Source organism: Eptesicus fuscus, chromosome 11 (genome assembly GCF_027574615.1).
Source record: "Eptesicus fuscus isolate TK198812 chromosome 11, DD_ASM_mEF_20220401, whole genome shotgun sequence".
Lineage (NCBI taxonomy): Eukaryota > Metazoa > Chordata > Mammalia > Chiroptera > Vespertilionidae > Eptesicus > Eptesicus fuscus.
The window spans coordinates 8,605,022-8,630,257 of NC_072483.1; the positions used below are offsets into that span (position 1 = coordinate 8,605,022).

Here is a 25,236-nt window from a genome sequence, read left to right on the forward strand (position 1 = left end):
TGCTGGTGTGTTCCCCTGAGCACAGGAATGGCTCAGGACAGCCCACACTGATCAGGAGTTTAAAGACCTAAACTGGATGCTCCTTTATGCTGAGCAGCACAAATGAGCACTTAATTACATATGCATCACAGGGCAGGAAACTACAAAGCAAATCCCAGGAGGGCTAGTTTAACATCAGTCCTTGACAACCTGTAGGGAAGGCTTTATCGGCACCGTTTCCACGTCACCCATTCCCAGCAGCAGCGCGGTTCACCTTACGCACCTAAAGAGTCAAGCCAGGCCGTGTTTTTCTGGGCGTTGGGATTGCAGGTGGTTATTTTTAGACTTTTTTCTATGTTCTATATGAGCACGTACTACTTTAACATTCAGAATTATTTTTTGTACAGAAAAGTGATGAGGAAATTCTAGAGGACTTTTTAAAACAAACAAAATTCCTAGTGTAATGTGGGATGTGAGTTCCTTCAGAATGTTGTGTATAGTTTCAGTCATGGGATTTGTTCAAGAAACAAAATCCCACCCACCCACCCCCGGATTCAGTTTCTGTCCTGGTATTTTTTGTTTTGTTTTCTTGCTTACAAGCTCTCAATTTATCCAGCTTGTACTGAAAGGAAGCGGAGGCCATGTCCCAGTAGGTACCTGCGTGGAGCAGTGCCAGTCCAGAGCGTGCTGTGCTCCTTCATCACCGAGTCTGTGGGCTGCAGTCCCCGGGCCCAGGAAGAGGCGTGAGGACCGGAGGGACACGCCCAGGGTAACGTTAACCCACCCCTCCCCTTCCCGGCTGAACACTTACAGGAAACCAGGGGTGCATGGCTGCTTCCTGTGGGAAGGCCGAGCTGCAAACGACGGGCAATTGATTTCTCTGTAGTTGTTACCTTGCTGTAACTTTGGAGTACTAAGACAGCCAGTCCAGGAAGCATTCAAAAATATGGGTGACATCTGAGAGCCCTCTGTGTTCTAATCTGCTCTTTAGCATTGCAATAATTGTTTAAAAAGGGAAAGAAAGCTAGCACAGCATCTACCTACATAAGATCCTCATTCCGTTCCTAACTCCCTGACTTCCAGGTAATGCAGAGAAAAGTGCAAGTTCTCTGACAGGATAGGGACACTCACCTGACACCAGAGAGAGAAATGACATGGACCACCAGAGGCTGCCTCGTAGGAAGCACTATGAACAATGACGACCACTAGGTGGGGCCAAGAGCTTGAAGCAAACCATAGGGAACGTCATTCCCTTGTTTTAGGAACTTAAAACTTCAAAAATTAAAGAAAGTAAAAGACCAGGCATCCTCATCTGAGGAAATGCGCAGTGTAATTAAACTCTTCCAGTCAGACTAAACACTAGTTGTTTTTCATGGAACTGAAGTCAAATCCAGGCAAACTTTTTTGTTTTTTTTTCACCAACAAGTACAGGGCAAACTCCTGCATCCAACACGTTCAGCAGAAACTGATTCCAGGGCGGAACGTGGAAGCGTGCTGAGCATCCAGGTCCAGGCAGGAGGAGGCAATCCCTTAGAGCTCAGTTGTCAGTAAGCACTTCTGCTTCAAGATGGGTTCTTCGGTCACAACTGGAGCAGAGCTGAAAGGAAGACAGAATGGGTTATTCCATGAAACCCTTTGAGATAGAAACAACACCCATTTCTCCACGAGTGCCACATGGAGCACGCTGACAGTAAATGACAGACCTAGCGGCCGGCGTGGCTCAGTGGTTGAATGTCGACCTATGAACCAGCAGCTCACGGTTCGGTTCCCAGTCAGGGCACATGCCCTAGAATAGGGCGTGCAGGAGGCAGCCTATCAATGATTGTCTCTCATCATTGATATTTCTATCTCTTTCTCCCTCTCCCTTCCTCTCTGAAATCAATAAAAACATTTATACAAATAAAAGGGTAATATGCTAATTAGACCAGGAGACCTTCCAGACGTCCTTCCGGACAAAGCCATGGTGGCAGGGCTGAGGCAGAGGCAGTTAGGGATGATCAGGCCGGCAAGGGGGTGCAGTTGGGGGCGAACAGGCCAGCAGGGGGGGGTAGTTGGGGGTGAGCAGGCCAGCAGGGGGGGTCAGTTGGGGGCAAACAAGCCAGCAAGGGGGGCAGTTGGGGGAGAACAGGCCGGCAGGGGGGCAATTGGGAGTGATCAGGCCGTCAGGGGGGGCAGTTGGGGGTGAGCAGGCCATCAGGGGGCCAGTTGAGGGTGATCAGGCTGGCTTGGCAGGATAGTTGGGGGCAAGCAGGCTGGCGGGGAGGGGGGGCAGTTAGGGGTGATCAGGCCGGAAGGGGGGGTAGTTGGGGGCAATCAGGCCAGCAGGCAGGTGAGTGGTTAGGAGCCAGCGGTCCTGGATTGCATGAGGGATGTCTGACTGCCGGTTTCAGACATCCCCCAAGGGGTCCCAGATTGGAGAGGGTGAGGCTGGGCTGAGGGACACCCCCCGTGCACGAATTTCGTGCACCGGGCCACTAGTATTGATATAAAATAAAATAACAGACCTAAGTTACTGTGTTGTAATACTTAATTTAGCAATAAGGTATTCCACAGAAGGGAATTTTCTAGATAACTGATGCATATTTAATCTTGAAATTAAATCTAAAGATATCAATGTCTCCTACTTCCTTGAATAACATATACCAAACAGATACTTGCCCATTTCTTAATGAGTCAGTTATTATGATGAATATCAAGAACAACCGCCCTGACCAGTTTGGCTCAGTGGATAGAGCGTTGGCCTGCAGACTCAAGGGTCCCAGGTTCGATTCCAGTCAGGGCATGTGCCTTGGTTGCGGGCACATCCCTAGTGGCGGGGGTGCGGGAGGCAGCTGATTGGTGTTTCTCTCTCATCGATGTTTCTGGCTCTCTCTCCCTCTCCCTTCCTCTCTGTAAAATATCAATAAAATATATTAAAAAAAAAAAAAAAAAAAAAGAACAGTACTGTGCTGAGCATGACAGCAACCTGCTCAGGAAAAACCCAGTGGGCTGTTCTGTGCTTCTTTACATAGACTCAGGTGGCTGTCCAAGTTCCTATACCAGCCAGTATGTTTTGTTAGAGCTATGTGAAAAATAAAGTCTATGGCCCTGGCCCTGGCTGGGTGGCTCAGTTGGTTTGAATGTCATCCAGTGTGCCAAAAGGGTTGCAGGTTCGATTCTTGGTCAGGGCACATACCTAGGTTGTGGATTCAATCCCAGGTTGGAGCATACAAGAGGCAACAGATCAATATTTCTCTCTCTCTCTAAAAATCAATTAAAACATATCCTCACGTGAGGATTAATAAAAAATTTAATTCAATTAAAAAAATAAAAATATAAAGGCTTTGCAAAAGAGTCTCTTTTGTAAGTGAAGAGCATAAATTTAGGTGCAAGAACTTAACATCTATTTTGGTTTCAGATAAACTTAATATCAAAACATATAGTACAAGGACATACATTTGACCCCTGAACAACACGGGGATTAGGGGTGCCAACCCCCACGCAGTTGAAAATCTGCACATAACTGGACTCCCCAGAACTTAATTACAGCCTCTTGGTATCCACTGGGGATTGGTTCCAGGATCCCCATGGATACCAAAATCCAGGGATGCTCAATATTCGGACTGGCAAGGACATATATAGCATTTTTATAAAACGCTATAAACAATGCATAGTTGGCACCATGCATCTGGGGATGGAAAACACTGGTTTTCATCTGAGGTTGGTCGAATCCGTGGATGTGAAACTCAGGGATACAGCAGGCAGACTGTGTATTTATTTTTTAAAATACGCATGTAAGTAGGTGGTGCAGTTCAAACCATGTTGTGTTCAAGGGTCAATTATAGTTTAAAATATCAAAAGTACTAACAAGATTTATAAATGAAACAGCAATTATTTATCTCACCCTCTTCATTCCTACTACAAAACACTTTCAACTGTGGGGTGTTTTGTTTGTTTGTTTTTTCTGAAATTTTCCCTTCCCTTTTCTGTATCTCTGGTTTTCTGAGTGTAGGCCCTGGAATTGGTTATAAATGCAGATTCTTAGACACCATACCAGACATACAGAACCCAAGAGTCTGAGGGTAGGGCCCAGTAACGTGTGTTCTAACTAGCCCTCCAGGTAATTCTCGTGCACACCTAGCGCCAGTCCTGACTGTCCTCAGAGATGCTTCTACAGTGACTTCCTACTGGAGACCATGAAAACGTAACATTCCTGCACCCCACTCACCAGCCCCACAATCCTTTGTTCTTAATTTTCAACAGTTTATTAGAATTTTTGGTGATGCTAATATTCAGTATTTATTGTAATTATGCAAATATTGTCACAACTGAATATAGGTGCATTAAGTATTTTTTTCTTGCACAATTTGTTTTCTTGGGACTGAATAACTGCCTCTTCTGTTGTGAACTACTTTCCCAATTTTCTATCCTTGCTTCCGAGTGACCCCTAACCTCGCAGATAACCCCGGCTCTCTTCTGAGTAAGTCAACCGTGCCATGTAAGTTTTAAAAACTGGGGTGGGCTGTGTTTTCTTGGCAACATCCCTCCTGGAACTATATTCCCCTCTTCAAATCCACAGGATCTTTCCAGACCTCGGTGGGCAGCTGCCACCTTGGACGCTGCCTCCCCTCCCTTCTGGTAAATCCCACTCCTGTCTCCTGGCCCCACCTTGTCTTCTTTCTTAGATAATCAGCTTGTTCTGATGGAACACATGCGCCCATGAACAGCTTCCTGAGGAAGACCACAGGAGGAGCACCTACTCTACAGAGAAACTCTGTCTATTTCGCCTAACCCCACACTTGAATGATCGTTTGGATATGAATCTCTAGGTGAGAAATGCTTTTCCTCCAGAATTCTGAAGACATTGCTCCATTATCTTCTAGCTCTCAGTTAAGTCTGCTGTCATTCTGATTTCTAATCTTTCATATGTATTCTTCCCCCTGCCCCACAGACATGTATCCTCTCTTAACTTTGATATTCTGACATTTTACAATGTTCCTTGGTGTTGTCTGTTTTCATTCTCTGTGCTGGGTACTCAGTAGGCCTGCTGAATGTGAAAACTCAAGTACTTCTGTTCTAGGGAATCTCGATTCCTTTTTGTGACAATTCTCTCACGTTCATTTACTCTGTTCTTCTTTCTCTATCGCCAATGACTCCTATATTGGATTTCCTAGGCCAGTGGTCGGCAAACTCATTAGTCAACAGAGCCAAATATCAAGAGTACAATGATTGAAATTTCTTTTGAGAGCCAAATTTTTTAAACTTAAACCTCTTCTAACACCACTTCTTCAAAATAGACTCGCCCAGGCCGTGGTATTTTGTGGAAGAGCCACACTCAAGGGGCCAAAGAGCCGCATGTGGCTCGCGAGCCGCAGTTTGCCTACCACGGTTCTAGGCCAATAGTCAGCAAACTGCGGTTCGCAAGCCACATGCGGCTCTCGAGCCGAGGTTTGCCACTCTGTTGACTAATGAGTTTGCCGACCACTGGATAGGGGCTTAATCACAAGGAACAACAACAGCCTGTAATTATTGGAATCGAGAGTCTAGGTCAGTGGTCGGCAAACTCATTAGTCAACAGAGCCGCAGTTTGCCGACCACTGTCCTAGGCCAACCCTCCATTTTCTTTTCTTTCCCAGTTTTTACTTTTTTTATTTTGGGGTAGATTTTCCTCCATCTTATCTTCCACATATTTTTTGGATTTTATTTTTAACCTGGTTAATAGTTTCTAAGAGTACTTTAGTTTCTGTTTTCTTTTAAATGTCCTGTGTCATTGCATAGATGTAGTCAGTTATCTTTTCCCTCACGCTATTATCATTGTGCACTTTTTATTTCCTCCTGTTTCTTTTTCATTCAGTTTCCCTGTTCGGGTCTTTCCTCAAACATCTGATGACCTTTGCTCCCGTCATACTGAAGAGGGAAGCACTGGAACGCTGTTTGGAAACCACCCGTGGGTAAAACTGCTGAACATTAATGGGCTTCCAGGTAGAGCTTTTAGGCGGATTTCCTGGGATTCCATCAGGGGACCCACACACAGCCTTGTGGGCCTTTTCTCTTTGATGTGTCAGTTCCTCTATAAAAGAATCCTCTTAATTTCCCACTTGAGACAGTTATGCTTAGCCAACGACACTCTGGACTTTCAGTGTGTGAACTTTGAGTTAACCTTCCTGTTTTCAGTTTGGGACCTTACTCTACAGAAACCCCAATCCAGAGCTGCCGGAAGCCAATTCCAGCATGTCATAATTACAAGAGTTTCAACAAAAGGTTGATGAAACTTGGGGGCTCAATAAGGGCTGAGTCACATATGTAATCACCTGTTGGAATGGCTGAAAAGGCACTTGCCCCAAACCTGAATAGAATGATTGTTTGCTGCCAGACAGCTCAGGGCATCTTAATCTACATGTTATTGCCTCCTGTTGGCCAAACACCTGAACAGCTGTAGGCTATTCCCCAATGTGACAATGCTTCTGTAAACCCTACCCTTTGAAGTGTATTATCTCCACCTTGCCTTAGGACAAATTGTGTTAATAAAAAGTAGGGGGAGAAACCAAGATGGCAGCATAGATAAACACCTAAACTGCTGCCTTGCACAATATCAAAACTACAACTAAAAGACAAAACGGACACCATCCAGAACCACAGGAAAGCTGGCTAAGTGGAAATTCTACAACTAGAAGAAAAGAGGAAAGCACATTGAGACTCAGAGGAGCTTCAAAACGCTGAGGTATGGAGACTCGCACGTGGAGAGGACGGGGCGGCTGTGTGCACGGGTGGCTGAGTGTGCGGTTGGCTTTCTAAAGCTGGAGGGAGATGGAAGCTCCCGACTGCACTGAACTCTAGTTCCGGGAAAGTTTCTGGGAATCCCGACTCATTCGGGGAGAAACTGGACTGTCTGGCAGCGGACGAAAAATGAGGGCGACTTTCTCTCAGAGGTGCTTGCAGCGATTACTGAGGGACACTGAGACCCAGGGGCCTCATAGGGCAGGGCTGACAGGAAACCAAGGCTGTCTGCTCTGCCCTGAAACTCTGCCCCATCCAAGCTGAGCACAGAGGCTTTTGCAATTTTGCAAGTCTTGTCTCATAAGAGTGTCTCCAGCACAGAAGTTCTCCCAGCGTAGACATAGCTAATCCTCACAGCCAATTGGCCTGGAGGTCAATTCCTCCCAGTGATACCAACAACAATCAAGACTTAATAACTACAACAAGGCTGAGCACATAGTCCACAAAGGGGTGCAACAAGAGTGTCCACCTCAGGTAACTGGGGAGGCTGAGCCACTGGGCCCTATAGGACACCTAGCACACAAAGCTACCCTACCAACTCAGGGAAGCAGCGAAAATGCAGAGACAAAGAAACAGATCACAAATGAAAGAAATGGAGGAAAGCAAACGACTGGAGATAGAGTTCAAAACCACAGTTATAAGGTTTTTAAAGAATTTCCTAGAAAAGGCCGATAAATTTAGTGAGACCCTCGAGGATATGAAAAAGGACCAACTAGAAATTAAACATACACTGACTGAAATAAAAAATATTATACCGAGACCTAACAGCAGACTAGAGGACTGCAAGAATCAAGTCAAAGATTTGAAATACAAAGAAGCAAAACATACTCAGCCGGAAAAGCAAAAAGCAAAAAGAATCCAAAAATTTGAAGATAGTGTAAGGAGCCTCTGGGACAACCTCAAGCATACCAACATCCGAATTATGGGGGTGCCAGAAGAAGAGAGAGAGCAAGATACTGAAAACGTATTTGAAGAAATAATCATCGAAAACTTCCCTCACCTGGTGAAAGAAATAGACTTACAAGTCCAGGAAGCGCACAGAACCCCAAACAAAAGGAATCCAAAGAGGACCACACCAAGACACATCATAATTAAAATGCCAAGAGCAAAAGACAGAGAGAGAATATTAAAAGCAGCAAGAGAAAAACAGTTAATTACCTACAAGGGAACACCCATATGATTGTCAGCTGATTTCTCAACAGAAACTATGCAGGCCAGAAGGGAGTGGCAAGAAATAGTCAAAGTGATGAATAGCAAGAACCTATAACCAAGATTACTCTACCCAGCAAAGCCATCATTCAGAATTGAAGGTCAGCTAAAGAGCTTCACAGATAAGAAAAAGCTAAAGGAGTTCATCACCACCAAACCAGTATTATATGAAACGCTGAAAGGTATTCTTTAAGAAGAGGAAGAAGAAGAAAAAGGTAAAGATAAAAATTTTGAACAACAAATACATATCTATCAACAAGTGAATCTAAAAATCAAGTGAATAAAAAATCTGAAGAACAGAATAAACTGGTGAATAGAATCAGGGGCATAGAAAGGGAGTGGACTGACAATTCTCGGGAAGAAAGGGGTGTGGGAGGTGAGGGAATAGACTGGACAAAAAGCATACACCTATGGATGAGGACAGTCGGGGGGAGGTAAGGGCAGAGAGTGGGGTGGGAACCGGGTGGAGGGGAGCTATGGGGGGAAAAAAGAGGAACAATTGTAATAATCTGAACAATAAAGATTAAATTAAAAAAAAAAAAAAGTAGGGGTCCTGAGACAAGGAGAACTAAGAACGAAGAACTTGGAACTTTAGCTCCTTTAGCTGAAGCTCCTCTGACCCCCAATGCCTTTCAAAATTATCTTTCATCTCTGGACTCTTACTTAATCTCTGCACAGCCTTTCTCCAGATTACTGAGCCCTTTGTAATGCTGCAACAAGAGCATCAACACAGAGCCTCTCTGGCCCAGCTCCTCCAGCACAGGTAGGTTGGGGAGGACTGTTTACATGGGTACAAATACTTTCAGTCAATTCTCATTCTCAATCCCACCTTATACCCCTGTCTTCACAAATATCAGGACCCCCAATTCCTGAGCCTCTCCAGGGCTCTGCAATGTGAGTTTGCAAGCTTTGTATGTTTCTCAGTTTCCACTCCCTCCCTTTTCAGGTTTAAATTTCAGTTAAATGGAGCCTGCTAAATTGGTTACTACTTATTCATCATTTATCTGCTTCTAAAACTTGTTGAAGTCTCTCAATTGCTGTTGTCTCCTCTCCTGTTCTTTGTCTTTGTGGTTTTATACCTGAAAATTAAATTTTACAGAGAATACTCAAAGTAAATCTCATCTGTAGAAATGCAACCCGGGCATAATTTTTAGAAACATTTTATTGATTATAATGTATATACACTGAAGTGCACAGATCATGAGTGTACAGCTTGATGACTTTTTGCAAATGAAACACACCTTTGCAATTAATCAGCATGCAGATCAAGAAATAGAAAACTACTTGCCCTCCAAAGGTCCTTTTTGGACTTCCTTCTAGTCACTAACCACCTCAAGGATAACCATTATTTTGATTTCTAGGAGTTGCGCCTCATTTTGAACTTTACTTTGCTTACATTATGGTGAGGAGATGATCTCCAATGATCCTGACCTCCTGGAATTCACATGCTTACTTAATCTCCTCCCCTTGAGCATGGGTAGGACCTGTGATTTGCTTTAGTCAATAGAACATAGCCGAGGTAACAGAATGTCCCTTCTGTGATTAGATTGTACATGACTGACTTCCAGCTTGCTAGCAGGTACTACTGCCTTCTTGGTTTGCTAGCTTTGATGAAGTAAGCAATTATTGTGAAGAGGTCTGTGTGGCAAGGACTGAGGTAGCCTCTGGCCACTAGCCAGCTAAAACACGGAGGCCCTCAGTTTAACAGTCCTTCAGGAACTGATTTCTGCCAAGGACCATGACCGGAGGCCCTTCTCCAGTTGAGCCTTAGGATGAGAACCTATCCCTGGCCACCACCCTGATTGTGGCCGTCAGAAATCTGATGCAGAGGACTCACAGGAAGTGAGATTGTAAATGTGTATTGTTTTAAGCTGCTACATATGTGGTACTTGGTTCCACAACAATGAATAACTAATGTAAATATGTTTATGTGATTCATCTGTATTGCTACATTGCAGTTGTAGTTCATTAATCTTCACTGCTCTATTCTAATATTTATCTAGCTGACTGCTAATGGGCTTTTGTAAAGTTTTCAGCTTGGATCATTATGAATACAGCTGCTATAAACATTCTTGTACATGTCTTTCAGTGCACATATATTTGTACTTCTATTGGGTGTGTACATAAGAAGAGAGTCACTGATTCACTGGGTATGTTCAACTTTTGTAAATACTGTCAAACCTATTTCCAACATGGCTATTCCAATTTTCAGAGTTCCAGCTGCCTCCTATCTTCACCAACACTTGGTACTATGTGTCTTCTCTACACTGTAGCCCTTCTGGTAGTACGCAGTGTTCTCACATGGTGGTTTGAATGTGTATTCTTCAATGACTATCAAGCTGCACCCTATTTTGTATGCTTATTGCCCATTTGGATATCCTCTTGTGAATTGTCTAGTCAATTATTTGGTGAAATTTTCTATTGAGTTGTCTTTTTCTTGTTGGTTTATAAGAGCTCTTTATATACACTGGGTATGAGTCCTTTGTCAGAGAGGGGAGAAGAAGAGAGCAAGAGAGAGAAGGAGAGAGAGAGAGAGAGAGAGAGAGAGAGAGAGAGAGAGAGAAAGAGGAAGGGAAGAAGGAAGAGCGAGGGAATACAAATGTTCTCTCCCACTCCGTGGCTTCCCTTTTCAAGCTCTTGAAATGATATCTTTTGAGGAACAGAAGTTCTTGATATAACTCAAGTTATAATGTTTTTTCTGTGTGAGTAAAGCTCTTTGTGACCTGTTTAAAAAACCTTTGCCTCTATTCAAGGCCACAAAGATGTTCACACTGATATTTTGTTCTAAAAGCTTTATTATTTGATGTTTCATATTCAAATTTCCAATCCATCTAGTATGGATTTTTGTATATAGTATGAGGTGAATCAAGATATTTTCCCCAAATATTAAAACACTGTAAAGATATATGTACCCATGTGTTCAGTGCAGCATTATTCAAAATAAGATACAGAAACAACCTAAGTGTCCTTCAACTGATGATTAAATAAAGAAGATGTTGTATATATGCAATGGAATACTACTCAGTCATAAAAACGATGAAATATTGACATTTGTGATAATATGAACAGATCTTGAGAGTATCATGCTAAGTGGAGTAAGTCAGATGGAGAAGAACAAGAACTGTATGATTTCATTCCTATGTTGGATATAAAACAAAAAGCAACAAGTAAACAAATAAGACAAAACAAACAAGACAACAGAATGGTGGTTACCAGAGGGGAACGAGGATGGGAGGAGAACAAACTGGGTAAAGGAAGTCAATATATGGTGATGAAAGGCCACTAGACTTTGTGGGGTGAGCACACAAAAACCCATACTAGATGGACTGGAGATCTAAATATGAAACATCAAATAATAAAGCTTTTAGAAGAAAATATAAGTGAACAATGGAGTATACAGATGTTGTATTATAAAGTTGTATACCTGAAACTTATGTAATGTTATTAACCAACTAGCTTTCCCGTTGCAGGAAAAATCCTGCAATAGCATTTCCTGCTGCACTCTACCCCGCCTCCGTTCCTCCCTTGTTCGCCCGCCTCACCTTCTCCTCCAGCTCGCCCGCATTTCCCTTCGCCCCCGGCCCCGCCTCCGCTCCGCCTGCCCCGCCTTCTCCTCCAGCCCGCCCGCGTTTCCCTTCACCCCCGGCCCCGCCTCCGCCCCGCCCTTGTCACCCGCCTCACCTTCTCCTCCAGCCCGCCCGCGTTTCCCTTCACCCCCGGCCCCGCCTCCGCTCCGCCCGCCCCGCCTTCTCCTCCAGCCCGCCCGCGTTTCCCTTCGCCCCCGGCCCCGCCTCCGCTCCGCCCGCCCCGCCTTCTCCTCCAGCCCGCCCGCGTTTCCCTTCACCCCCTGGCCCCGCCTCCGCCCCGCCCTTGTCACCTGCCTCACCTTCTCCTCCAGCCCGCCTGCGTTTCCCTTCACCCCCGGCCCCGCCTCCGCCCCGCCCTTCTCCTCCCCCCTGGCCCCGCCTCCGCCCCGCCCTTCTCCTCCCCCCGGCCCCGCCTCCGCCCCGCCCTTCTCCTCCCCCCCACCTTGCTTGCTTCTTTGAAGCTTTACTCCCTTCTGCAGCTGTTGGCTTCTTTGGACGCTGTCTTGATATGCAAATTAGCCGCCATCTTTGTTGGGGCAATTTGCATACTCATCCTGATTGGTTGGTGGGCGTGGCTTGGCTGGTGGGCATGGCTTAGGTGTAGCGAAGGTGCGGTCAATTTGCATATTTGTCTATTATTAGATTAGATGTTACCCCAATAAATTTAATTAAAAAATTAAAAAAAATTTCCCACATGGGCATTTAACTTGTCTACCTGATTTACTGAAAGACCATTCTTTCCCCTATAGCGTTTTTTCATAAATCAGGTAACTGCAAACGTGTTGATTTGTTTCTGGACTCTATTCCGTTTCACTGATTTATTTACTTGTCATTTTTTGAATTATAATTGACATAATATATTAGTTTCAGGTATACTACTTGTCATTTTTATCTCTCTTATTCGTTTATGACTACTTTGCTTTGGGAAGGAGTAGAGATAAGCTCTTTTTCATCCGTAATTTTTAATTTGGAAATCCTTAAGAACTCACATTACATTGTGCAAACTCAATTACAAAGCATTATCATCTGGTCCTCTGTATGTAATCTCTATTTTTATAGTGGCAGTTACTAGGCAGATAAATGTTTAGAAAAATAACCTATTAAATTTCTCTTAAGTTAACCATCTAATAATTTGCCCTCTCTAATTAGGAAAGCATTTACTTCAATGACTCATATTTTCAATACTAGGAGGACATGAGAAATATGAGACATAATCAGGAAAAAGTCTAAGGTGAAAATGAAGGCAATTTTAAAGCTTTTGTAAAATGAGCACAGTTTTGGTCCTAACAACTAAATGTTGAAGGATTACAGGATAAACAAAAGCTCTTTTGAGTCCAATTTTTCTTTGTGGCAAGTGCTATGCAGAAATGAGTGTGCAACAGGTTTCAGTACAGGCTATCTCAGAGCCTGACCTTGCAAACTCCTACCTCACCCTGAGCTGTGCCTCTTCACCATACTGATGGACAACAGAATAGTAAAGCATGAAAGGAAGACAAATCAACTTCAATATGCACATGTGCAGAGCCCCTGGACAGACAACAGTGCAGAGGAAGGCCTGGGAGGGGACAGGAGTGGGGTAGAGGAGGTCAGTGGGGGGCAGGGAGAGGACATGTGTAATACTTTCAACAATAGGTAAATTAAACACACACACACACACACACAACACACACACACAAATTTTAAAAGATAAGCCTGTAACATTTTTATCTAACAAAGATTTCATTAAAAAAGTCATAATGTCTACTTCATAATTTTGTAGAAAATTGCTACTTGTCAAGAAAAAAGAAAACACTAAATAGTAAGCAGAGAAAAGACTTATCCAATTTCAATTAAGTTCAATGAAAGAAGAATTTACATTATTGCTTCAAATATATTTAATTTTTTCCCCTACTAACAGATGCCTAAAAACTGCAACTAAAAAAATGTCCTCACCTGGTCACAGCATCCACCAAGAATGGTGCTGGGGGAGAGATCAGCGAGATCACGTCTCTACTACCATGTCCCTCCTTCCCCACCAAGGACGGTCCATTTTCTGCGAGGCCATTAGAAAGGACACTGCTCTGCTGAGGGAGACATACAACACATGTGTGAGCAGTGGTGACAATGCTTACCCAAAGGTCAGTGCTTCAGCTCTAAGTCATCTTCCTAATGATTATGGTAATGAGGATGATGATTTTGATGATCGTGGTTGTTTTGGTTTGTTTGTTTGTTTTTAATCATCCTTTCCTTCAGATTTTTATTTTGTTCATCATTTATAAGTATTTACAAACAGAAAAGTTAAATAGCTAGTTTGAAGCTATTAAGTCAGTAAACAGAATTTTGATAATGACCCCTTGTTTTTCAGGAAAAACAAGAGCCTGGTAATCCTTTAGGTCTCATTCTGAAAGGGTAACCAACAGGAAAATTGTAAATATTAACTTACTGGCACAATCCACCGGGGCGTGATCATGGATGTTGAAGATACCTAAAATAAATTACATGTATGTATTTATTTTCATAATTATACTCCCCATGCTTTCTTCTACAATGAGACGCATTGGGTGGGGTAGGGGGCAGTTCTTAATGGTCCCTCGAGCAGACATGAACTTCTGAATCCAAGATCCTTTTCTACAACACAAATAATTTTGAGAATCTCTTTAATCTAAATATTTACTACTCCAAGAATGCTACTACTACTTTCAGTTCATTTAATAGGACTGTCCCCCACCTCAGCATTGGTTTAATATTTTATTTTCTGAAATTTTAGTTCATTACAAATAATTATAGCCTTCTTGGTAGGATTCTGAACAATGGATTATGACAAATCAAAATGAATAGCATAAAAAAGTACACAGGAAAAACATCTGTTTATACAGAGGTCATTCTCTAATTATCATGCATTCATTAGAAAACAACAATAGAACCACCCATATTACTTCTGCTTCATAGGGCCTTTGTTAGATTTATTTCAACATTTAATTTTCTAGATCTTACTTTTATGTGTAGAATTATAATCTAATAAACTCCCCTATTTTATAAAAACTTAGACTAACCCTTGCAGATAGCTTTATATTCTGAAAATAATAATAATAATATAAGTCCAGGTCTTAATCTACACTAATAAAAGAGAAAGATGCAAATTGACCATCACTTCGCAATGCCCACCAGCCAATCAGGAGTATGCAAATTAACCCGACAAAGATGGTGGGTTAATTTGCATATGCAGGCACCGAGCAGCCGGGTGCGGGGTGGGAACATCTGCAACACGGTGTATGTTCCTGCCCTGTGGACACTTGAGTTCATGCCAGCACCAAGCAGTCTGCGTCCCAGGGACAGGCATTCTCGGGAGCCAGGCCGCTCTGAGCCTGTAGGCCCGCGCATAGGCCCGGAGCCGCCGGGGTCCTGGAATGCCCCCGGCTGCTCTGGGCCTACGCATGCAGGCGCCGAGCGGCTGGGGGCAGGGCAGGAACATCCCTGGGACCCAGGTGCTCCGAGCCAGCGCATGTGCAAGCGGCCAGGGGGCAGGGCGGGAATGACCCCCACAGCGAGCAAGCAGACAGCAGGGCCCTGCTTGCCCCTGGCCGCAGCAGCAAGGGGCAAGCAGTCCCCCTCAGGGCCCCCACAGAGAGCAGACACCAGGGCCTGTGGTGGCATCAAGCAGGCAGGTCCGCAGAGAGCATAGAACCACGGGGAGCAGGCCTAAGCTGTCAGTAGGACATCCCCTGAGGGCTCTCAGATTGGAGAGGGTGCAGGCCGGGTTGAGGGACCCCCCCCCACCCCCCCTCCATGCACAAATTTCATGCACCGGGCCCCTAGTAAGTTATAATCACCAATATTTCAAAAAAAAAATGGACTTTTACCACTGGAAATAGAGAGAGAGAGAGAGAGAGAGAGGAGAGAGAGAGAGAGAGAGAGAGAGAGAGAGAGAGAGAGAGAGAGAGGGAGAGAGAGAGGAGAAACTACAGTAAAAGTAAACAAAAAATGGTTAGGAAGAAACAAATCCTATTATCATACTTACAGTAAATATAAATGGATTAAACTCAATCAGAGAATAAAGACTCTCAAATAAGATTTTAAAAACAAAATGCAACAAAATCTTGTTCATAAAAGGTTCATTTAAAACCAACAGATACACAGGAAGGTTGAAAATAAAAGGACAGAAAATTATACACTAGGTAAAACAAACTTAAAAGAAAACTAGGGTATCAATTTTATATCAATCAAGAGGGAAATTAAGAGAGAAAAAAAGGGCAAAGAAGGATACTTTAAAGTGCTTAAAGAAACTTAAGAAAGTATCATTATCATCAACATATATGCATCTCACAGCCTATCTTTAAAATATGCAAAACAACTACTGACAGATCTAGCAACACATGAGAAATGGATTAATCAATAATTGTAGACAGATATTAAACACACCCTAGAAACTGACTGAATATTCCAGGGAATCAGTAGATTGACTAATGAAAGAATTCAGCAAGTTTGCTAGACACAAAATCAAATTATTAATTCAATAGTAACAAATTAAATACCATTCACAATATCAATAAAACTACATTTAGGACTTAACCTAATGAGGAATATAGAAGACATATAGAGAACATTTAGTGATTCAAATAAAGATGAGAAATTAGAAATATATATCAAGTTTGTGAAAAGGAAAAGATATTTTTTTAAATGCCAGTTTTCTTTAAAAAATCTGTAAATTTAATATAGACTCCAATTTAGTGCAGGCAGAGTTGAGGGGAAATCTGACATACTGATGCTAAATTTATAATTAAAGATTTACTAGATATCAGAAAATAAAAACACAATAGTACTAGAGCAGGAAAAGAGGGCCCAACAACTCACTTGAGCATAAGCACTGCTGCACAGCGACAGTGGGAATGAGCATGCTGGATGAAGATGAGTTACACCCCAGGCAGGTGGAGGGGATGGCACCAGATTTCATCACGCTACTCAGAATGGCATGTAACTTAAAAGATGAATTGTTTATTTCTGGAATTTTTCATTTAATATTTTTGGACCATGGTTTACTGTGGGTAACCAAAACTTTGGACAACTGAAACTGTAGATGAGGAGGGAACTATGTACAAATACTGAATTATAATGTTGTATACCTGATATCCTATATAATAATAGAGGAATATGCAAACTTTCCAGGACTCCGAAACGTCAAGACCGCTTAGCAGGCTGCGCACGCGGCATGCCCCAGTAAGGCTGCTGAGGCTTTCATCTGGCCCTTTCTACACCGAAGACAGGGTTCAAGGAGGAAGGGCTCCAGTTTCGTTTTCTCAGCACCCAGCTAGGAGGCCTCCCTGGGGCGGCTCTCCCCTCCCAGCCCTGTGCAGGGTGGGCGCTCCAGCCCGGGAGCCCCAAGGGGAGGCGGAGCTAAGTGCTTTCCCTCCGGGACTCCGCTCTCCCTGGGAGTCTGGCGCAGAGGGCGCTCTCCCTGGGAACCCGGAAATCCGCCTCCCAGGGCGACTGTGCAGCAGCCGGGCGAGCCGTAGAAAGGCGACCGACCCATGCGGATGTGTACGCTGGCAGAGGCCACGCAGCTGCCATAGTTGAAGTCGTCCTCAATGGAGGAGCAGGGGTAGCGGGGATCAGAGTTGGCCATGTCGGCAATGGAACCCCAGCTCCCTGCCAAATGACGTAGAGTACACAGACCTCAATGGTCTTCGGTCACTTCCTGAGCAGCAGTCAGCCCTGACCGGGGATCAAACCTGAAACCTAAGTAGGTGCCCTGACAGAATGGAACCCACACCTTTGCTGTGGCGGAGGCGCTCCAGCCCACGGCGGGGCCAGGGCACCCAGGGGGGTTTTGTTAGGGGCCCTGACAGGCAGCCCGCAGCGCAGTGGGTTAGACCCTCCTCCTGATACAGCAAGGTTGCGGGTTCAGGGCACTGACAAGAAGCAACCAAAGAGCACAACACACTGGTGTTTCTCTCGCTCCCTTCCTATCTCTAAAATAATCAATCAATAAAAATTAAAATAAAAAATAAACCCTCTGGCTTGCAGAGTTGCTAAAACAGTTGAAAGTGAAGTCCCATCCCTTCCCGTTCATTCAACAAACACGTCATATGCTCCTTCAATAATCACACTGTGGATAGGTGTTTGTTTGTTTTGGTTAATCCTCACCTGAGGACATTTTTCCATTGATATTTTTTTTAGAGAGAGTGGGAGGGAGGGAGAAAGACAGAAACTAATGTGAGAGACATCAATTGGTTGCCTCTTGCTGAATCCCCAACCAGGGCCCAGGATTGAGCCTGCAACCCAGGTACGTGCCCTTGATCGGAATCCAACCCGGTACCCTTCAGTCCACAGGAGCACTACCCACTGAACCAAACCAGCATTTTTTTTCTTTTTAAGTCCTCCTCTAAGGATATGTTTTTTTTTGTGTTTTTTTTTTTTCATTGATTCGAGAGAGAGAGGAAGGGAGAGGGAAAGAGAAAGAGAAACATCTATCAGCTGCCCAAGCAATCTGACAGGGATGGAACCCACAACCTGTGTGTGTGCCCTCACCTGGAATCGAACCCATGACCCTTTGGTACATGGGAGGACACTCTAACTACTGATCCACACCGACCAGGGCCTGGAGGTACACTTAAACATTTTTTTTCAGATCTGCCCTGGCCAGGTGGCTCAATTGGTTGGAGTCTCAACCTGTACACCAAAGGATTTCCTGTTGGATTCTAGGTTAGGGCACATACTTAGGTTTAGGTTAGATTCCAGTGGGTCAGCAGGTGCAGAGGCAGCCTACCAGTATTTCTCTGTCACATGGATGTTTCTCTCTCTAAAAATCAATTTTAAAAACATCCTTAGGTGAGAATTAAAAATATATATATTAAAAATTTTTCAGACCTAAATTTTATTTGTTTTTTTTTTAATTTTTATTTTTTAAAATATATTTTATTGATTTTTACAGAGAGGAAGGAAGAGGGATAGAGAGTTAGAAACATCGATGAGAGAGAAACATCGATCAGCTGCCTCCTGCACACTCCCTACTGGGCATGTGCCTGCAACCAAGGTACATGCCCTTGACTGGAATCGAACCTGGGACCCCTGAGTCCGCAGGCCAACGCTCTATCCACTAAGCCAAACCGGTTAGGGCTGGTTCTTTTTTAAATTTTATTTTTCATTTACAGTTCACATTCAATATCCTATCCTATATAATAAAACCCTAATATGCAAATTGACCCAACGGTTCCTATGAACTGACCACCAGGGGGCAGACGCCCAATGCAGGAACTGCCCCCTGGTGGTCAGTGCGCTCCCACAGGGGGAGTGCCTCTCAGCCAGAAGCTGGGCTCACGGCTGGCGAGTGCAGCGGTGGTGCCAGGAGCCTCCACGGCAGCACTAAGGAGCAGCGAGCCGAGCGGTAGGGAGCAGCAAGCAGTTGGGCATTAAAGAGCGAGGGGTCCTGGACTTCGAGAGGGATCACGGACTGTGAGAGGGCACAGGCCAGGCTGAGGGACGCCCCCACCCCCCACCCCCAGTGCATGAATTTTGTGCACTGAGCCTCTAATATATATATATACCCACATATGTGTGTGTGTGTATAGTATATCAATTTTACCACAATAAAAAACTAAACAACAAAAAACAAGAAAAAAAGAAAGAACCCAATGAAACAGAATAGAAATATTAGTAACAAACCAATTAGGAAAGGATGGATTATTTAGTAGATAATAATTAGAGAATTGGCTTTTTATAAGGATGAAAAACATAACTGGGTTATAGCAAAACCACAATTGACATCCCCTCCCCCACAAAACTCAAACTGTTCAAATGTGTTAAAATCTAAATGTGAAAGATATAATAAAATCATAGCTAATAGAGAAAACCAGAAAATTTCTCAGGCCCCACCCCACACTTACCAAATTAGAAACTCAGGGTGGAGTCTAGCCATCTGTTGTTGTTTTTTAATTTTTATTGTTGAAAGTATGACATATGTCCCCTTTTTCCACCATTGTCCTCTTCTAGTCCACCCTTACCCCTTAGCCCCAGTCTTTACCACCATACTATTGTCTGTGTCCATGGGTTATGCATATATGCATACAAGTTCTTTGGTTGATCTCATCTCACCCACCCACCCTCCCCTGCCTTTCCTCTGAGATTCGACAGTCTGTTCCATGCTTCTATGTCTCTGGATCTATTTTGTTCATCACTTTATTCTGTTCATCAGATTCCACATATGAGTGAGATCATGTGATACTTGTCCCTCTCTGACTGGCTTATTTTGCTTAGCATAATACTCTCCAGGTCCCTCCATGCTGTCTCAAAGGGTAAGATATCCTCCTTTTTTACTGCTGCATAGTATTCCATGATGTAAATGTACCACGGCTTTTTTATCCATTCATCTACTGATGGGCACTTGGGCTGTTCCCAGATCTTAGCTATTATAAATTGTACTGCTGCTATGAAAATAGTAATATGCATACATTCTTTCTGATTGGTGTTTTGGGTTCCTTAGGATATATTCCTAGAAGTGGGATCACTAGGTCAAATGGCAGTTTCATATTTAATTTTTTGAGGAAATGCCATACTGTTTTCCATAGTGACTGCACCAGTCTGCATTCTCACCAGCAGTGTACTAAGGTTCCATTTTCTCCACATCCTCGCCAACACTGTCATTTGTTGATGGTAGCCATTCTAACAGGTGTGAGGTGATACCTCATTGTCATTTTAATGTGCATCTCTGATGATCAGTGACTGCGCATTTTTTCATGTCTCTTGGCCATCTGTATGTCCACTTTGGAGAAGTGTCTATTTAGGTCATTTGCCCATTTTCTTATTGGACTGTCTTCCTTTTGTTAAGTTGTATGAGTACCTTATATATTTTGGATATTAACTCTTTATCAGATGTATCATTGACAAATATGTTCTCCCATACAGTGGGTTCCCTTTTCATTTTGTTGGTTTTCTTTTTATTTTGATGTAGTCCCAATTTGTTTATTTTCTCCTTAAGTTTCCCTTGCCCTAGGAGATGTATCTGCAAACATATTGCTATGAGAGATGTCTGAGATTTTGCTGCCTATGGTTTCTTCTAGGATTTTTATGGTTTCATGACTTACATTTAAGTCTTTTATACATTTAGAGTTTATTCTTGTGTATGGTGTAAGTTGGTGTCTAGTTTCATTTTGCATGTATCTGTTCAATTCTCCCAACACCATTTATTGAAGAGATTGTCTTGACTCTATTGTATGCTCTTGCCTCATGTGTCAAATATTAATTGAGCGTAATGGCTTGGGTTGATTTCTGGGGTCTCTATTCTGATCCATTGATCGATATGCCTGCTCTTGTGCCAGTAACAGTGGCTTTGTAGTGTAACCTGGTATCTGGTATTTTGATCCCTTCTTTGTTCTTCTTTCTCAAGATTGCTGAAACTATTTGAGGTTTTTTTATGGTTCCACATAAATTTTTAAAGTATTTGTTCTATATCTGTGAAATATGCCATTGGTATTTTAATAGGGATTGTGTTGAATCTATACATTGTTTTGAGTAGTATGGACATTTTAATTATGTTAATTCTACCAATCCATGAATACAGTATATTCTTCCACTTGTTTATATCTTCCTCTATCTCTTTTTCAATGTTCTGTAGTTTTCCAAGTACAAGTCTTTTACCTCCTTGGTTAAGTTTATTCCTAAGTATCTTAATTTTTTTGTTGCATTGGTAAATGGGATTGTTTTTTTAGTTTCTCTTTTTGAAAGTTCATTATTGGTATATAAAAAAATGCCATCAATTTCTGGGTGTTAATTTTGTATCCTGCTACATTGCGGAGTTCATTTAATATATCAAGTAGTTTTTTTGGTGGAGTGGTTAGGGTTTTCTATGTACAATATCATGTCATCTTATATAATAAAAGGGTAATGTGCAAATAGACTGAATAGCAGAACAATCGAAAAACCAATCAAAGCGTAATATGCTAATGATACGCTAACGCTGCTCAACTGCTCGCTATGACGTGCACTGACCACCAGGGGGCAGTCAACTGGTTGACCAGTCACTATGATGTGCACTGACCACCGGGGGCAGATGCTCCGACTGGTAGGTTAGCTTGCTGTTGGGGTCTGGCTGAATGGGACTGAGCGAGATGGGCCAGACATGCCCTGGAGCCCTCCCACTGTCCCTCCCTGGCCCGATAGTGCACCAGTGGGGTCCCTCAGCCTGGCTTGTGCCTTCTTGCAATCTGGGACCCCTAGGGGGATATTGGAGAGCCAGTTTCAGCCCGATCCCGCAGGCCACTCCCCTTGGGAGGGTGCCAGATGCAGGGCTCATGGCTGGCAAGCACTGCTGCAGCAGCGCAAGCCTCTCCTGATCGGGGACTGATTGGGCATGAGCCTGCAGCAGGCACAGTGGGTCTGGATGAGCGGGAGCGGCAGGTAGGAGCTGCAGGTGGCATTGGACTGCGGATTTTGGCCCAATCCCTGCAGGCCACCTAGAGGGACCCCACCCATGCATGATTTCGTGCACCGGGCCTCTAGTCTACAAATAAATGAGAGTTTTACTTCCTCCTTTCCTTAGCCATCTGTTTTAATCACTGCAAGGATGATTCTGTTACACATCCAAGTTTGAGAACTAGTAATCTAAGCAAACATTCAGCACCATAGGCAGTACCATCTTCCAAGCCTTCAGAATTTCTAGTTCCTACAGCAATTTTTGTCACATTACTCATAATTCACTAAATGAGTTATCTGTATACAGTTCACCCACTAGACTGTAAGTCTCTGGTGGGAAGGAACTATTGTATTATGATCACAGTACTTAACACAGTATCTCCCATCCTACCTAATAAAAGAGTAATATGCAAATTAACCATCACTCCGCTACATGCACCAGCCACGCCCACCAGCCAATCAGAGCGAGTATGCAAATAAACCCAACCAAGATGGCTACAGCCACAGAGAGCAGGAGGGAGGCTTGGGTTTCCCAGGCAACGGAGCAAGCCAAGCTTTCCGCCTGCCCTTCCCGGCCTAAGCCTCCACTCAAGGCTACAAAGTTTCAATTATAGAAGGTAAACAAATCCAAACAGAAATGGCAGCAGCCACGTAGCTGGAAAGAGCAGGAGGCTAGGGTTGCCCCCCCCTTTCCGCACACCCTGGCTGGCCCAGGCCTCTGTGTAAGGCTACAAAGTTTCAATTATAGAAGATATACACAAACCCCAACAGAAACGGCTGCTGGCCATGGAGCGAGCAGGAGGCTTGGCTCCACTCCAGGCTACAAAGTTTCAATTGTAGAAGGTAAATAAATTCCAGATACCAGGGCCTCCGCTTGGGTCGCCAGGGGGCATGGCTGGCCTGCAAACCACCACAGGCCCCTCGCTCAGGCCGCCCCACACCCCAAGGGAACCCCCACCCTGATACGGGACACCCTTCAGGGCAAACCAGCCGGCCCCACCCATGCACCAGGCCTCTATCCTATCTAATAAAAGAGTAATATGCAGATTGACCATCACTCCAACACACAATATGGCTGCCCCCATTTGGTCAAAGATCCTGCCCCCATGTGGACACAAGATGGCCACCACAAGATGACCAGCAGGGGAGGACAGTTGGGAGGCACCAGGCCTGCAAGGGAGGGCAATTGAGAGGGACCAGCCCTGCAAGGGAGGGCAGTTGGAGGTGATCAAGCCTGCAGGGGAGGGAAGTTAGGGGTGACCAGGCCGGCAGAGAAGGGAAGTTGGGGACAAACAGGCTGGCAGGGGAGCAGTCAGACATCAATCAGGCTGGCATTGGAGTGGTGAGGGGGTGATCAGGCTGGCAGGCAGAAGCAGTTAGGGGCAATCAGGAAGGCAGGCAGGCAAGCAGTTGGGAGCCAGCAGTCCTGGATTGTGAGAGGGATGTCCAACTGCCTGTTTAGGCCCGATCCCACTGGGGGTCCCAGATTGGAGAGGGTGTAGGCTGGGCTGAGGGACACCACCCCCGCCCCCCGTGCACGAATTTCGTGCACCGGGCCTCTAGTACTACAATAATGATCAATATGTTCAATGCCACCCATATTTATATTCCCACCTTTCTGTAAATATTTTTAAAAATTAAATATGTCCTTATTGTCTTAACTCTTTTAAAAAATATAATTTGTATTGATTTTAGAGAGGGAGAGACAGGGAGAGAGAGACAGAAACAGCAATGATAAGAGAGAATTATTGATCAGCTGCCTCCTGCATGCCCTCCACTGGGGATTGAGCCCACAACCTGGGTATGTGCCCTGACCAGTAATCAAACCATGACCTCCTGGTTCATGGGTTGACATTCAACCACTGAGTCACACTGGCTGGATTGTCTTAACTCTTTTCAAGCTGGTTTATTTCCTCTATGTTATTTACAGTATGGTACTGAATTACAAATAGGCATATAGTAGTAACACACTGTACTGTGACACCCACATTCAAATTGGTAGAGTTTTATAGTACAGAAAAGGCAATGCTAATGCCAAGTGTTACTGAAATATGAACTCTTATTATGTGCGAAGTTTTACTAAATTGTTAAAAAGGCCAAAATTGGAATTCAGCAGCAACATTTGCAAAATAGAAATTTTTTTCCATTTTGGTGATTTAAAGCATATTTACCTGAGGTGTGACTGTGCTGTCAATCAGATTCTCAGTTAGAGATAAAAACAAGGCATCAAATTCATCTGTAGCATCCTATGGAGACAAAATATATATAGTTGATAAATGACCCACTAATCAGACTACTTTTCCCTTATCCTCTCAATTTATCATTCTGACCAAGGCCTGATTGGTGTTAACCTTTAAACAAACAGGGACATTCAGGAATCACACTTCTAGGAGGAGAACCTAGACTATAATCAGAATTTTAAAAAGCTAGGCATTATGTGAATTTGCAGATTAGCCATTCCTTCTGGTGAGACAAAATTTGGGTAGGGGAAAATTTGGGTAGGGTTAAGACTGTTCTGGTTCTTTTTTTTTTTTTAATCCTCACTTGAGGATATGTTTTTCATTGATGCAAGGAAGGGAGGGAGGGAGAGTGAGAGCGACACCAATCAGTTGCCTCATGCACACGCCCCAACAGAGGATGGAATCCACAACCTGGGTCATGTGCCCTAACTTGGAATTGAACCCACAACCCTTAGGTGCACGGGGTGATGCTCTAACAACTGAGCAGCACTGGCCAGGGCTGTTCTGGCTCTTAGACTAGACTACAACGTTTAGCACAGAAGCAAGATGAGTAAAGAGATGCCTGAATTCTAAATGCTTCTTTATCCAGATATATGAAAACTTCACTATTTTTGGAAGAGGACAGTATGAACTTCCCCATAAATGTTAATTAACACTTTTTGTTAAATTAGTATTTGAAGCACTTTATAGAACACACAGTTCTGTACTGCAGAGTGTGTGTGTATGTGCATGCATGTGTGTGTATGTGTGCACATGCATGTGTGTGTAGGGGGGGCAGGAAGAACTTTAAAAGTACAAAAGATAAAATTCCAATCTGGAAATAAGAGAAATAAGTATCTAATGTGTAGTACATAACAAAAAAGGCCCTTCATTTATACAATTCTATTTCTATCTACCTGCTTTCAGGCCAACTTTAATTACACACGTGAAAAAATTATTCTCTCTCTTCTTAGATTTCCCTCCTCCTATCTCACCCATCCCATCCTCTGGCCTGGGTGAGTGCCCCAAAACAGCTTGTGCATGTCCTACCACAGGCATTAACATTCTCTCTCCCTTTCTATAATTCTGACCGAGGCCTGATT

At 43.7% G+C, this 25,236-nt stretch overlaps 1 protein-coding gene across 5 annotated transcripts in view; it reads right to left on the minus strand.

The window, feature by feature from the left end:
* Nucleotides 1–1,292: 1,292 nt before the first annotated feature.
* EPB41L5 (erythrocyte membrane protein band 4.1 like 5) overlaps nt 1,293–25,236 on the minus strand; it is a 176,515-nt gene continuing 152,571 nt past the window's right edge. For 4 of the 5 annotated variants that reach the window (XM_054723369.1, XM_054723367.1, XM_054723368.1 and 1 more), the window contains 4 exons: nt 24,086–24,160; nt 13,954–13,995; nt 13,464–13,594; nt 1,293–1,576 (listed from right to left, as the gene is read on the minus strand). In XM_054723369.1, coding sequence (XP_054579344.1) covers nt 1,510–1,576; nt 13,464–13,594; nt 13,954–13,995; nt 24,086–24,160 — 315 coding nt within the window. In that variant the 3' untranslated portion in view covers nt 1,293–1,509. The remainder of the gene's footprint in view (nt 1,577–13,463; nt 13,595–13,953; nt 13,996–24,085; nt 24,161–25,236) is intronic. The other variant, XM_054723366.1, reaches the window with a different exon arrangement.